Source organism: Pseudopipra pipra, chromosome 9 (assembly GCF_036250125.1).
Source record: "Pseudopipra pipra isolate bDixPip1 chromosome 9, bDixPip1.hap1, whole genome shotgun sequence".
In the NCBI taxonomy this organism is placed as follows: domain Eukaryota; kingdom Metazoa; phylum Chordata; class Aves; order Passeriformes; family Pipridae; genus Pseudopipra; species Pseudopipra pipra.
In genome coordinates, this window is record NC_087557.1 from 23,429,027 (window position 1) to 23,443,631 (window position 14,605).

The following is a 14,605-nucleotide window of genomic DNA, read 5'->3' on the forward strand; positions in this document are numbered from 1 at the left end:
GTATCACTGTCATCTGCCAGAGAAGCTGCTGTACAAAAGCAGAAAAAAGAAAGATTCCTTCCTCCCTCATAAAAAAAAGTCCCAAACCCCACACATATTCAGAGAAAGGCTGGGGGAGTCAGTAAGTCTTCAGAAAACTTCAAAGAATAATTTGTGATAGAAGAGTGGCAGATGGGGGAAGATAAAGGGATTGTTTCATGCTAAATACATATAAAGATGGATCATGCAATATTGAACAGACTGTTCACTTTTAATATTTCCTAAACTGGCAGGCTGAGGCCAACCTCCACATTGACAGGCTCACAGCACTATTAGAGCAGACATGGTTTTTCAGACCAAATTTTTCTGCCCAAGGCAAAAAACATCCTCGTGAATCTTTGGAAATGTCATGTTCTAGACAATGGTTTGAGCTTACATTACTCTTAGAGACATACTAAATTAAAATACCAATAAATGGAACAAGGGAAAGTGCAAAAAAACAAGTAATCTGGAATCCAAGTGAATGGAGATTCTCTGAGTCTCAGAAGACTGCAGATACCCCTGTATTAAGGGGGTAACAACAAAAGGAAGGAGTAACTGGAAGATGCAGAGTTCTGCTGCAATACTCATCACAGTGTTGGTCAGACACAGAGCCCCTTCCCTAGACTTCTCTTACTTCAAGACTCAAAATGCTCCCATTCATACCCATTATCCTCCTGACTCCTTCCCCCTGTTTACATCAGCTCTTCACAAGGCTGCTGCATTCTGGAGCCAGAGGTTCTATGAGAAATGGGAAAAAATATAGGAAAAGGACTTGTGCAAGAAATATTTTCAGTGTGTGCATGAGCACAAGGTAGAAACTGGGCACATGCAAAGACACCGCAGCATTCCCACCTCACTTCAGTGCTACCAATTCAAGCTACAACAGCAGCACTTCAGGTTAAATGTCCCAAGCTTAAGTGTCTCAAAAAGGTAACGTGCAGCTTTCCCAGTCTGCATCACTTTACCTCTTTTCTCCAATCTGTATCCACCCCCAGCTGATATTTCAAAAACTCTGCCAGCAGTACTGTCCCTTCCCTTTCCAGTCCCCCTGTGTTTCACTAAGCTCCAGCAGAGTCAACTGGCAGGCCTAAGGAGTGTCCAAACAGGCAGGATGGAGAACACAGTAACAGAAGAAAGGCAAATCAGAAAGACACAAGGACTCCTGTAGCACAGAACAATATGTATATACATATACAATACATATATACCTCCACACAGAGGAATGAGAACTGCAAGCAAAAACTTTTTCATAATATGCTATACCCATCTTACTCTGTCATGGAATGTTTTTTAATATATCATAAAATGTATAAGGTTTCTATACACTATATAAATTACAGAACATAATTAGCGCAGCACGTCACTTGATCTCTTATGGTTTCTTTCTTTAAATACTGTCACTATTTCAGTATTTTGCAGAGTCAGGAATAGAGCCCAAACCTCAAAGTCTCCTTGCAGTTCTCTCCATTAGGACATATTATACACAGTAAGTCATTAAGTACTGAATAAAACAATACTTACCCTGAGTCTAACACACCCTCGGCGTGAGCCTCTCATCATTTTGTCTTTCGACTGAAACAGAAAAAAAACCAGATCAGTGGGTTAACAAACACAGTAAGAAGAAAGTTATTCAAAGCAATGGAGAAAAGGATTTTTGCATGTTTTATTGACTGATTAAATGAGATGCAACTTCTGTTACAAAATAGGTTAGTTTTCACACATACCATGGTATGGAAAACTAATCTTTAAAATATAAGAACACAATATCCCTCTTCAAGAAGTATTCTAGATACCTTCATGAAATACTTATAAGATGCAGTCCATTCCTATATAGAAAGTAAAAAGTAGTGAAGAAGAAAGGACTTGGGAAATACTAAAAATGAGCAGTATACTGATTTACATCTTCCTCTTTTCTCTCTTACTCTCAGGAAAGTGCCCACAAAAGAAAATCCAGCTGTGCAGGCAGAATTGTACAAATGGAATTATATCTCTGTCAGAAAGTTTCCCTGATTCATATCCCTTTTATGCAGATACAAATTCCATTTTTAGACAAGTTTCTATGCCTACTTCCTAGCAGTACAGACCACTTTCATTACTACAGTTAGAAAAGTTATGTTTAAAGCCATTTAAGCAGTAAGAGCCCAGATCAGAAAACAGGATTCCCATGTCCATAACCAGTGCTCAAACCTGTAGACTAACCTACCTTGCAGCTAAATTACTGAATCTCTTCCTTAGTATCTGTTTGAAGCACTGATACCCCTCCCAACCTCCCAAAGAGGGAATTCTAAACAGCCATCTCACTTCTAGCTTGAAATTGTGATACTTGAACTTTCAGCTATTCCCACCACTGACTCAGGCAGACTTGTCAGTAACCATTGCTATTGGGCAACAGGGGCAAGCCCAAGCAGCACACACACAAACTATGAAATATTGTTGACATCAACAGAAAAAAAAAGACAGGACAAGAAGTATGAGTCTTAACAATAACAAATTATTCTTCATCCTCTACATATTTGAGATAGAGCTACAAGGAAAGCATGAAGCAGTCACAGCAAGTCCTATTCACTAAAGATAATGTAAAAACACACCACTCGGGGCTTCAAATAATGTTTTTGCTAATCCCCCATTCAATTCAGGCTCTAATTTATCAGAGCTGTCTTCTGAATATTAGAAACCATCAGTATGAATCTACTTGTTTTCACATCAATATAGGTTAGCTGGTTAAAGTGAAATGGAAGTAAAGACCAGCAGTGCATCCATAATGTATTCTGCAGATACATAATTTATTTTTAGATTTCCTGAATAAAAACCTGTACATAGGGAAGGTCTTTGAGGGGTTTTTTAAACCTCAAACCCAAGAAAGGATCTAGTAACAAAGTTTCTCCAATAATTTCCTATCAGAAACTGTGTATATTCAGGGTATATCTCACTAGAGTACACTTTTACTTTTTATATTCACTGCCTTGAGAGTTCTCCTCAAATGGGAGGACACTCCTGAGAGCTTATCACTCCCTCTGGTGGTTTCTGCAAGAAATATTGGCATAATCCTAGCAGGAAAGAAAATATCTGGACTGAGGCTGCAACTTTGCAGCAGCTGCAAGAACCGGATCAGGTCTGGCTGCCCGGATCACACACACCAGGCAAAGCCCTCCCAGCTCCTTGTGCTGGGCACAGGCAGGAAAAGCCAAGGCAGCAGAGGAGACATTCAGTTTGGTTTGGTTTAGACCCTCAACCAAGCAAGTGCAGGGAATTCCAGAGCTTGTCCTTGAGCAAGGGAAGGCAGAATCCCTACAGCCCTCATTTCCACCATGCAAGCTGACTATCAACCCAGTGCAAAAGATACAGTCAAAGCCCTCCTTTTTCTTGTACACATTTTAATGGAATGGAAATTAAGTTTCAACCTGATCATGTTCTCAGTCTGCAAAAAGATTCACAAGACAAATCACAGGTCAGAGTGTGGGCCTATATACTTAAAATGTCACCATCTTCAGACAAAGATTTACATGCTTAATACCAATTATAATGAAGAGGTAAATCTAATTCATTTTACCTAACTGGAATAAAGCACCCATCATTGCAGATCTGAATTCCCTGAGCACTAAAGCACAGAGCTGTCATCACACAAAATGCTGGATTCTCTCACTGGCAGACAGCAAACCTTGCACTGACTGCTGCAGCACAAGACTTTAAAACAGAACTCAGCTGACATTTTAGATTTGCTCCCCACCTCTAAAACTAGGATTTTATAAAAAATATAATTTAAACAAGTTTCGGCTTTCCCTTGTTACCCTTTGGTTGAAATTAGGTTATCCGATATGTCCTATATTTCATCAAGTATTCTTGGACAAATAAAGCCCATAACTGTTTTGAGGAATGATTTCATTTCATTGAATAACATTTCATACAGCAGAAGGACATCTCTGAATGGCGAATAAAAAAAGCCACATTTTACTTTCTTTTTATATTTAAAGTTTTAATATGCAGCTGTCTTTTTTCAGTGATCAGTTTTATAACCAGACAAAATTACATTTTCCAAAAACTTTCAATACACACTGTACTGATTTTGATGATAAAGGACTTGAACGAGCTACAATCAGACAGCAATATGAGATAAATTTCAGCTGAAGCTCAAATAAAAATTTGTACAAATGAACAAAGCTATACAGTATTACTGAAGGGGGAATGTAGGTATCTCCCAAAATAATATGGCCTTTATTGCTTTCTCTTTTACATCCACACAGTGAAGCTGATCACATACAGAACTGATCTAGCATAAGGCAATTCAGGTAACCTACAACTTCTTAGAGAAATGAAAACAATGTCTGGGTCTACCTATAAAAACCAAACCAAAACAAAATTAGAATCCTAACTCCCAAAGGCCCCCAGCCCTCCTTCCTATTTGGAAATGCTACTATTTCTTTCATTTAAGTTTTAGCTGTTGCATGGGAAGTTTAAGGTTTCAGATAAACCCCAGCTGCCGTCTGCCTCCAAAAGTCCCGAGGCACGAGCTCTGCCTGCGCAGAAGTGCACAGAACTTGAAGAGGTGCATTTGTGACTCACACAGTGCTGTCATGGAAATCGCTAACATAAGTACACAGATGAGCAAAACCACTTGGGACATTCATTTCCTGTTAGGGATGAAGAACCTGGAACAAGCTGTATTTATAAACAGAGATCTTTGCGGTTTAGCTACATCTAAAAGAGAAGCTTTAATTTGGATCACTTTCCATAATAGTCGTTTTTCTCATCTAATGCTAAGGCAACCCTCATGTTTCAAGCTGAAATAAAGCTCAACAATTTAAAGACTTTACAGGCTGTTCCCAGCCCACCATTCCTTCAGCTCCCTTGCAAGGCACATGCCAGTCTCTGAGGAGGAGCTCCCTGAGCCCAGGGACAGCATCTCACAGCCATGTTGTTTCTGCAGCTAAAGCCGGGACTTTTGTGGATGCAGACATAAAGCAGGCATATCCCAAACACTGCAGGGATAACTGAGGGTGCCACTGGGGCTCATTCAACCCCAACAGATGAACAGATGCCATGTATCTATGAAATCGGGAAGGCAACAATTTATGGGTCCTGGCACAGAAGAGCATAAACTGCTTAGAGAATTCTATAACTAATACATGTGAAGCCTTAGTTGAATAACGGTGTAAGAGATACAGCACAATCATAGGACCCTCCCTTCAGCCTCTCCCCCAAAAAGCACAGCTACAGACTAAACAGCCTATAGCAACAACAGGACCAGGTGTTGATCACCAGGCTGACCTTTTCAAGTTTCTAAATATTATAATTGCTATTAAAAGATCATTCTGTATAATTCTTAGTTATTTTAAATGAAGCTTATTCATTAAACTGTCTCTCTCACATGACAACTAGTCTCAGCTCATTAGTCTCAGCTCCATTCACAACCTGCATCAAGAACTTTAAAATAGCAGAAACCTTAAATTAAGTTGTAATCTAACAACAACAAAGACTGATCCTCTACATTGCTGGTGGTTTTATTCTGCATGCCTAATAAAGAAAATATAAAAACATGCAATAGATGAGATTTTGCAGGTAAGTGAACAGATTTATTACTGATCCACTGTTAGCACATGATCTATACTCGGAATTCTGATTTGCCCACTGTGCCCATGATCTCTCCAGATCCTACACAAGCACCCAACTACATCAAATTAATGGAGCCAACAACAGGCTGGCTTTGAGGGGATAGATGACACGTGGTTTGGAGTGCCAGTAGTACAATGTTAACCCATCAAATACTTTTGAACAAAATAGGCAAAATATGTTTACAGTGCGTGTGGATGGGAAATGCTAGGGGTTGCACTCAATTTAGTTTTGCATAATAGCCATCAATGTTTTTTATCCTGTGCCCATAAATTCAGAATTATTTTTATTATTCCTAGTTTGCATATAGTTTTGTCTGTTTTTAATACATTCACTGAGCTGTTTGCAGGGCATGTTGCAAATCAAGTTATTACAGGAAAAAAGTGTCACTTGATCTGAGAATGGAAAACAGAGACCTCAGAAGGAATGTGTGTGCAAAAGCAGATGTATTTTTTTCCTGTTTTCTTAAGATTTTTGCACGTAGCTGTTGATTGAGAAACTGTATTTAGGAAAACCATTCAACTGTAAGTCTCTACCATAGGGGCACTGAGCCATGACTCCAGCTTCAGAGGCATCATCTGAAATCAAGTCAAGGTTTGTTTTTAGTTCACCACCAAAGATTCATAAAACTTCTCCAAAATTTGAGTCCCTCTCCTCAATATCTGAGTTGTACAATCCACAAGCAGTTCTTCAGTATAGTACAAGTACAGTACAATCAGTATTAAAGTTGCTAACTAGTAATAATCTTTAAAAAGCATGTGGGGGAAAAATACATTTATACTACCAGAACCACTCTTCCTAACGAGTGTTTTCACACAGTTTTTGCTCCTGAAAGCATTCACCCAGCATATGTTTTAAACGTAGTTTGATGGGATGATTAACAAAAGACCAGCACTTAAATAGATTCTTTAGGCATCTATTGGTGCAAGAACCATTAAGATGATGGGAGGCTCCCCAGTTTGGTTTCAAGAATACACACTACGGAGCTGTCATGCATGACAATTTTTTCTGGCAACCCTCATTCACTATGCAAGGCAGCTGTTTAAGCCTAAAACATTTTGATCAGTTCTCCTTTCAATACCACCATATGTCAAAAATCCACAAAGTTTTAAAATACTTTAAGGAACTGACCTTCCACTGTACTGGCCCTGGGTTTAGCACTGTTTGCACAGCTATGCCAGTTCTGCTTTCAATTTATTATACAATTTAAATATTTATTTAAAGAGTACACTTAAACTAAGAATTTAAATCAGATTTTCAACGTTGAGTGGTTTTCTGGATTATTTCTGCAGGATTCCCAAGGGTTATCAAGGCTGTAGCTGATGTGTATTTAAGACAGCACTTCGGCCAGAAAACACAAACAAAAAGCAAATTGCATTCAACTCCCTCTTCCTCCCTGGCCATTTCTTTGTCTTCATGCTCTCTTCCAGCATGTCATCACACGTTTTCACACTGACATGCACAAAACAAACGACAGAACAAATTCATCTGAAAAAAATAAATCAGTACAAAGCTATTTTTCAGCTGGAAGCCAGTTCATGGAACAACTTTACAGCTCCTGTGCCAGCAGAAGGCAGGAATGAGCCACTTCGAGACTTGTCTGTTAAGTATTGTCAGTGCAGCCAACTATACACTGAAAATCCATAATGATTCAGGAGACTTTTATTTGCTACCCCTTCAAGAGAAAACACTGGTGAAATCACAAATCAGAGACTACTGAGGGGGAAAAAGAAATAATTTGTCAAGCCATTGGCCCAACTGATCCAAAATGGCACAACATCATTTATTTCATATTTTGCTCTTAAAAAAGGTGACCATTTACTGATACCACACAATCATTTATTTGAGCAAAAACATGTAAAGAAAGCATTTGGATGAGTCCAGATCATACTCTCTGAAATACAGAATTCATAAGTACCTTCACACAAATGTAATTTTAAGCAAATTTGAGGATGAACATTTCTATTCTGAAAGAGCAAAAACCAGCTGAATTACAGAAGAAGTGGGGAAAAAGCAAACAATTTGGCATTGTGAAAGTCCTTTGTAAAACAGCTTATAAATGCATTTGAGAAACATTTGCTACTAGTACTACTAGTGTTTACTGCAATACAAGTAAGTAGAGAAGAAGGAATATACGAATGAAAACAGAAATAAGTGTGAACATTAACTTCTCTTTTTTCCTTTCTGAGTTAGACTTGATGTAAAATCTTTTGCCTTGCTCCTTTAAAGTTCTAATCACGTTAGAAATGGATATTTAATTGAATTCATTTGCTTTTGCTGTATGTACTCAAAACATACTTAGGTTGCCCTTTATTCATTTTACCAAAAGACAAAGTATAACCCTTTTTTTTTCCCCAGAGAAGTGCAATACGACTGCACACTAATTCTGTTTGAATGTTTATTTCACATTAAGGGCATTTTTCTGCAGCCTATTTTAAGTAACGACCAAAAATGACTAAATACAACAGTGCAAGAACAGGCCTATGAAGAACCATATTTGTGGATCAGGCTCTGGTGGAAAGTTCAGCAGCATCAGGAGTTATTACCCTGCATTTTTCCATAGCTCCCCTGCCAAAGGTTAACAGGCTGTTGGATCTGCTGGAGAAACTGTTCCCTGCATGCACAGCTTTTTGGATTAAAATGGGCTGAGGAGCCCGGAGAGGGGATGAGCAGGTACAAGCTGATCGGACACCTGTAATCCGTCCTATCAGCAAAACTGCGTCCAGATTGCATCGTACAGCCAGGGTGAAACCATCCCAGCCCACCCCACCCATGCATTACAGCCATGGGAAGGGACGGACTGAGGCTCAAACATTGCCCAGTCACACTCACACAAGCAGAGCAAAGCAATTCTACTGCTTCAGACTGAAACTGGCTCAGAGGGAACACAGCACGTGGCCCTGTGTACCTGACCGGCCTTTAATTCAAAACACAGTGCTGCATATACAGACTCACAATAGGCTCTCTCCCCATATAAAAAAGCCCCCAAACGTGCTAACATTCCAAATTTATGTTCTTTATGAGCCGTACAAACTACCATTCAGGAGTTATTACTCTAAAACTAAAGGTGAGGCTGAAGGAAATAGTATCCTTCCACCTTCTCAGTGATAATATTAGTTCTTGTGAGGCATGTGATCAACTAGGACTAAATCTGAATTCTCTTTCAACCCCTGCTCCAGCTGATCCTGCAGCCCTGGGAGCAGTCATGCCAGCACACATTAAGAGATGCAAAACCAGATATTTTGGCAGGCAGTTTTCAGCACCACACACACCCTTAGGTACAAGAATGACTTCAGATGTCTAGAGAACGGCATGACAAGTACTCCACAGACATATGTGCAGAAAAGACAGCACATGGATGAGGAAAGCATTCTAAAGGAAACGTTAACTGCAGCCACTTCTTAGTGGTAAAGGCACATAAAGCAGAGAACATGATTTTATTCCTTGAATCTAAATTGAATTTTTTACAACAGGTAGTTACAAAAAGGAACTAGAAATTCTTATACTAACAGAGAACATAATAAATTATACAAAATAAAAGTGTAATGCATATATAGGGATAGTTAATTATAGAAAATAATGAATTAGAAGATTTTTTATTAAACAACTGAAGACCCTTGTAATGAAAGTCTGTGCAATAATCAGGATTACAATTGTACACACTAGTCATCAGCAAATGTTTCTATTTCTGTAGCTGAGCATTAAATGACTTTGCACCTTGGACTACAACTTAGACCACACTCACTAATTCATCTCTGTCACAGAGCTGACATTTGAGCAGCCATTAAACAGCAACTAAAAAAGCACTTTCATTTCTCCATCCACGTTCCAGGTCAGGGATTTCAAACGTACATGAACAAAATTGTTCGGGAGTCAGCAACTGTTTTATGCCAAGAGCCTCATAAACTCCTGGATCTGGGGAGACCAGCTCTCTCCTAGAAATGCAGATTTAGGGACTAAAGTTTTATGTGCTTCTGTATGAACATACCTTCACAGACAGCAGGACACTTCAAGGTATTTGCTGTAAATCTATTACAGCTTACTACAGGTTTAATTTGTACGTGTTTTATTCAGGCTGACACACTAATTACTCCACGAGAAGAAAACTTTGGTGCACTAATGTGGCTCACCCAGTTAGCCTTCTCAGTTCAGGGTACATCCTCGATAAAACGAATTTGTACCATTACAATACCTCTAAGTTATGTAAAAACGTGAATTAAGCAGCTGAAGAAGCCGTCAAGGCTGGATTTGTCAGGAGTTATTAAAAAAAAAAAAAAAAGGAAAAAAAGTGAAGGAAAATATCGCCGTTTCTTAATACAGAGCACTTAAAAAGTTCGTGTTTGGAAGTGCGAAGTCCTGAACGGAAATCGGGAAAGGCGATCCGGCCCCGGGAAGCACCTGCGAGCCCGCGGCCCCCAGGCACGAGCCCCCGGGGACGGGCGTTGCTGTTTGCGGGAAGGCGGCCCCGCCCTGGGCCCCCCGGCTGGGCTGAGCCCCCAGACCGGGGCGAGGGCGAGCTCCCGCCGGACAGGGCGGGGAGCAGCGGGACCCAGCAGCCCGCGGCGAGCACCGCGCACGGCTCCGGGCCGGCCGGGGCTGAGCGGTCGCCCGGGACGGCGGTGGGAGCGTGGCCCCGGAGCCGCCGGCACTGCCCGGGCGGATCCCGCGGCCGCTCCCGCCGCCAACAATAACAGCGCCGCCCGCCCCCGCCGCTCCATCCCCGCAGCGCCGCCCCATTGGCTGCGCCCGCCGCCTCCTCCTCTCCCATTGGCCGCTCCCGCCGCCTCCTCCTTCCCCATTGGCCGCCCGGGCGCCCGCACGCCCCGAGTCCCCTCCCCGCCCCCACCCTGCGCCCCAGCCGGTCTCTCTCGGAGCCTCCTCGCCCGCCCGGCCCGCCCGCCGCCCCTCACCGTGTAGTAGGAGAGCAGCCCGGCGTTGTAGTCCAGCACGAACCAGCGGTACTGCCAGCCCTTCATCACGTTAGTCCATTTGCTCAGCGGGCCCTCCATGATAGACGCCATCTTAGGCACCGGACCGGCCCCGCCGCGCGCTCGGTGAGGGGAGCGGGGGAGCGGCTCGGCAGCCGCCGGGCGGGGAGGGGGCGGGGCACGCACCGAGGGGGCGGGGCCTAGGACCACACTGCCCGGGGGGCGGGGCTTGCGCGCGCAGCGGGGCGGGGCCAGGACGGGCGTGAGGGGAGGGCGGGAGTCAGGAGGCTGTGGTGTGAGGAGATCTGGTTTGGGGATTGGGGTTTGGGATTTAGGGGTGCTACCTGAGGGATCCCACCCCTGAGGGAGCGCGGCTTCCCCTCGCGGCCCGGGAGAGGGCTGTGAGGCGGTGAGGGCGCGGCGCTGCGGATGTGTGAGGGCGGGAGGGCGTCACCCTGTCCCCTAAAATACTTGGAACCTCGTCGTTCCTTCTCTAAAGCACTTGGCACCATTTGGAACCTTTTAGCTCCTCTCGCTGTTGTGCTTGTCCCTCTGCCTCTCGGTTGTTTCCTGACCATAAGTGCCATAAGTGTTAAGGCAAAGTGGGCTTAACAGTGGGGTCTGAGGATCTTCCTTTGAAGGGGCTACATGGCCAGAGTGTACGAAAAACATCCAGCTCTTGAGATAACCTTTGGAGGGTAAGGCTTGAACGTGATACAGCTTTCCTGTGGACTGATCCAAGAATGTGGAATGAATTCCCCAGGAGCTACAGACAATTGCAAATCTGTTGTTCAGTGCGAGGCATGGCTTTGGCACTGGTCTCTTCTGACTTGAGTAAAGAACTTGAGTTGTGCTTTAACATAAAAACTTCAAAGGACCCACAGCGATACTCATGTTCCTTCCTGGGGATCAACAATGAAGCAGCAGAAATAGTGCTTTTACCATGAGGTTTGTGTCATGCAGTCTTTAGAGACATATCCATGGAATAACTTTTTTTTCCTTCCCCACATATAGCCCTTTTTTATTATTTTAATATCAAAATGCCTTTATAGTATGGCTGAAGGAGCTTTAGTGTCTTACAACACTGCAACCTTATACTAAGTTAAACTAAATTTAACAGAAAATCGCCCCTTTTGTGAAAAAGAATCACTCAAAGGCAGTGTGTTTGATTTGCAAAAATAAGAAATATTTAGATTATCTATCTATCTACATATAATTGTCTCCCCATTTTACAGGTCACATTGCTACTATCTTGTTACCGATTGGAATTAAGAGCATTGACTTTATGATGCCCCTTGGAGTCACCTGGTGGTGTGTTTAGGCACAAGGTTACCAGTTTAAGGTACCTAATACACAGTCTGGTATGGAAACCCATCTTGTTAATTTAGATAACATTCTTTTTCAGTCTGCATACGACCTTAGTAGTCTGTTTTGTTCTTTAGTTTTCACTGACTAAACAAAGCCTGTCTGCCTAGAGATTATACCCAGGCAAGCAAAACAAAAAACATCAGATGGTGCCAGAACATTACTAGTGCTGCCAGTTAAAGCTGTAGCTGGAATGGAGCTTTATTATCTCAGATCACTACTTTGGCTGTTTTATACCACAGGAGTTGAAACAATGCAAAGAGCTCGTGCAAAAAAACCCCTTGGCTTAACTGTGTAGGCAGAGCATCTGCAATGAGAAATTCTCCACAGATGAGCTTTCTATTTACCTTGGTTTGCCAGAGGATGAATTTGCTGAACTTGGGCTGAATATCTTACTAGTTCTTTGTTCTCTTCGGCTTTTTTTTTGAGGGGAGATGTGCCAAAGATTTGCCTCCACTAGCAAAAACATGTATTTTAGTTAGCTCAATTTAGCCAAACCTTAAAAACCCTAGAGTAGATGGAAAAGTTGTGTTAACAGGTGTTACAGGGGAATTCAACTCAAGATTTCTTTTAGTAATGTAATGTGGATATTCTCTTTAGGTAATTTGGCAGAGATCAGAGAATCATTGTTTTTCAAAAACACCCAACACAAATTAAAATAAATACATAAGAAATTACCTATGAGCAGCCAGGGTACAATATCATACAGGTTAATGTACTTTCATGGCATGCCAGGATGCTCTGTCTTCTGTGTCTATCAGATTACACCCCTATGTATTGAACATGGATCATGAGGGCATTATTGAGGGATTAGTCTTAATTAGTTAGATCCTTCTGATAATGATTCCAGGGGCCCATTCGAATTCTTTTGAAAGATAAGTGCAACCATTTTAGTTCATTTAAACAAATCAAACTGAAGTCAGCCACAACTGTGGTATAACCTCTCTTTATATGCTTTGTATTTTAAATCATCAGCAACAATGATTTTCAATTAAAAAATTACTTCAAATAGGAGTGAGTGAGTAACTTCCTTAGTAGAAGAATTTATTTTGCTTTAGCATGTTCCATCAAAATCCGATCTGGAACAGTAACAAAGAGCTGTTATTTTCTGTAATTATAGGCAGTTTTATTGTGATGTTCTCCATATTTGACACAAATCAGAGCAGTATGTCTCCCTCTGTAACATTTAGTACTTACTGTCATCTGAGAGAATAACGTACTACTGAGATCAACAGAACAGAGGAGAAGGCAGCAGCTGTTACCTTGTTTCACAGACTGCTCCATCAGCTGAAAATCTTGTCCAGCACCATCCTCTTGCCACACAGAGGCCTCAATTAAATTATCCTTCCATGGTGTCCCAGCTATAGACAGATTTCCTGACCAGCCATAGTGTTTAGCCCATGAAGTGGCTTCTGGAATACTCAGACTGTCCCAGCAGAAGTGTAGGGGGAAACCTGAGATATGCCCAGTCCTTCCTGTGCTTTCCAGGACATCCCAACTTGCACCCTACTTTTAAAAACTTCTATGACCTTTTCCTTTGTCAAATAAATTACAGTTATGGCCATTACAGTGTAAATCTGTATAGTTTCTAAGCAAAAGGAAGGTACTGCAGATTGAAGTAAATACCAGTGGAGGGAACAGGGAAGCAGGAGCATACTGGATGTCTGATTCTTTAAGAGGGAAATGCTTTTGTGCTGTAAATTTTCCTGACATTATTGCTGAACTAACTTTTAAGAATGTCTGTGATGAAGCTGTGGCTTGTGGGTTTCCTTAAGGATGTCTGGGAGTGTGACTGGCAGCAGTGAAAGTGGCTTTAGGTTCTCCCAGCAGCTGCAGTTGCTTGGGGTTTTGAGGAACATAAGGAAGCCGTTTGAGCAGAGAACAAGTAACATTTTGTTTCATTTTCTTTTCCCACTTCAGAAATGTGCTGGTAGTTTAATTTTGTATTGCTTGTCTTATCGGGTCACTGTGTGTCAACTACTGACAACACAATCATCATAATTAAGAAATTATGTTTTAGCCTGATAGTGAATGCTTCTTTTTCTGCTTGTTGGTAACTAATGTCTTTTATTTGTTCATTCAAGTAAAAATTTCTTCCATTTTATTTTTTTTATGGGTAACAAAGGCACTAAACAAGTACAGTCAAGTAGAAGATGGAGCATTCTGTGTCATCTTCAGTCTCCTGCTATTGTCTTTTAAAGGTATTTTCTAGTCCCTCTATGCACATCCCAACTACAATAAGAACTATGTCAGAGCCTAAACATTTTTTATTTTATTTCTTCAGAATTATGTTTGATTTAGGGTGTTATGGAGAGGAAGATAGATGGGAGAGAATCACCTTCACCCTACAAGCAGTCATTCTTCAAAGAGGATAATTAAATCAAGTATGACAGTAAGTGCCATCGTAAGTACATTTTCTGAATAGATTTATTACACTGTCATGGGTTTTAATACAAATGTTTATTAAAAAAATCAGCCAGACAGTGGGAGGAAGACAGTGGTTGCTTTCTGAAGCAAACAGGTAATTCTCTTGCACCTTTCTTGCCAATTCCTGTATGATTCTACGAAATAAAAGCCATTAGAAATAAATTTTCCCAAATCTTTCCATTTTCATCATGTTTTCTAGCTGGTCTTAATGAATTGTCATAAATTCCTTTAGGTCAGGGATGAGGTACCTCATTGAG

General features: G+C 41.4%; 2 protein-coding genes across 6 annotated transcripts in view; one reads left to right on the forward strand and one right to left on the reverse strand.

Annotated features, from left to right (window-relative positions):
- The window catches only part of OSBPL9 (oxysterol binding protein like 9), a 59,557-nt gene extending 48,899 nt beyond the window's left edge, over positions 1–10,658 (reverse strand). For all 3 annotated transcript variants that reach the window (XR_010432829.1, XM_064665246.1, XM_064665249.1), the window contains exons 1-2: positions 10,539–10,658; positions 1,543–1,593 (exon numbers count right to left, since the gene is read on the reverse strand). Coding sequence is in view for 2 of the 3 variants with exons in the window: in XM_064665246.1 (XP_064521316.1) it covers positions 1,543–1,593; positions 10,539–10,649 (162 nt within the window). In the remaining variant the exon portion in view is untranslated. The remainder of the gene's footprint in view (positions 1–1,542; positions 1,594–10,538) is intronic.
- Positions 10,558–14,605, forward strand: part of EPS15 (epidermal growth factor receptor pathway substrate 15) — a 68,827-nt gene continuing 64,779 nt past the window's right edge. Inside the window, exons 1-4 of one of the 3 annotated variants that reach the window (XM_064665242.1) lie at positions 10,564–10,682; positions 11,792–11,898; positions 14,047–14,122; positions 14,206–14,325. In XM_064665242.1, coding sequence (XP_064521312.1) covers positions 14,245–14,325 — 81 coding nt within the window. In that variant the 5' untranslated portion in view covers positions 10,564–10,682; positions 11,792–11,898; positions 14,047–14,122; positions 14,206–14,244. Of the gene's footprint in view, positions 10,683–11,791; positions 11,899–14,046; positions 14,123–14,205; positions 14,326–14,605 lie in introns of all 3 variants that reach the window. The other 2 variants (XM_064665244.1, XM_064665243.1) reach the window with 2 other exon arrangements.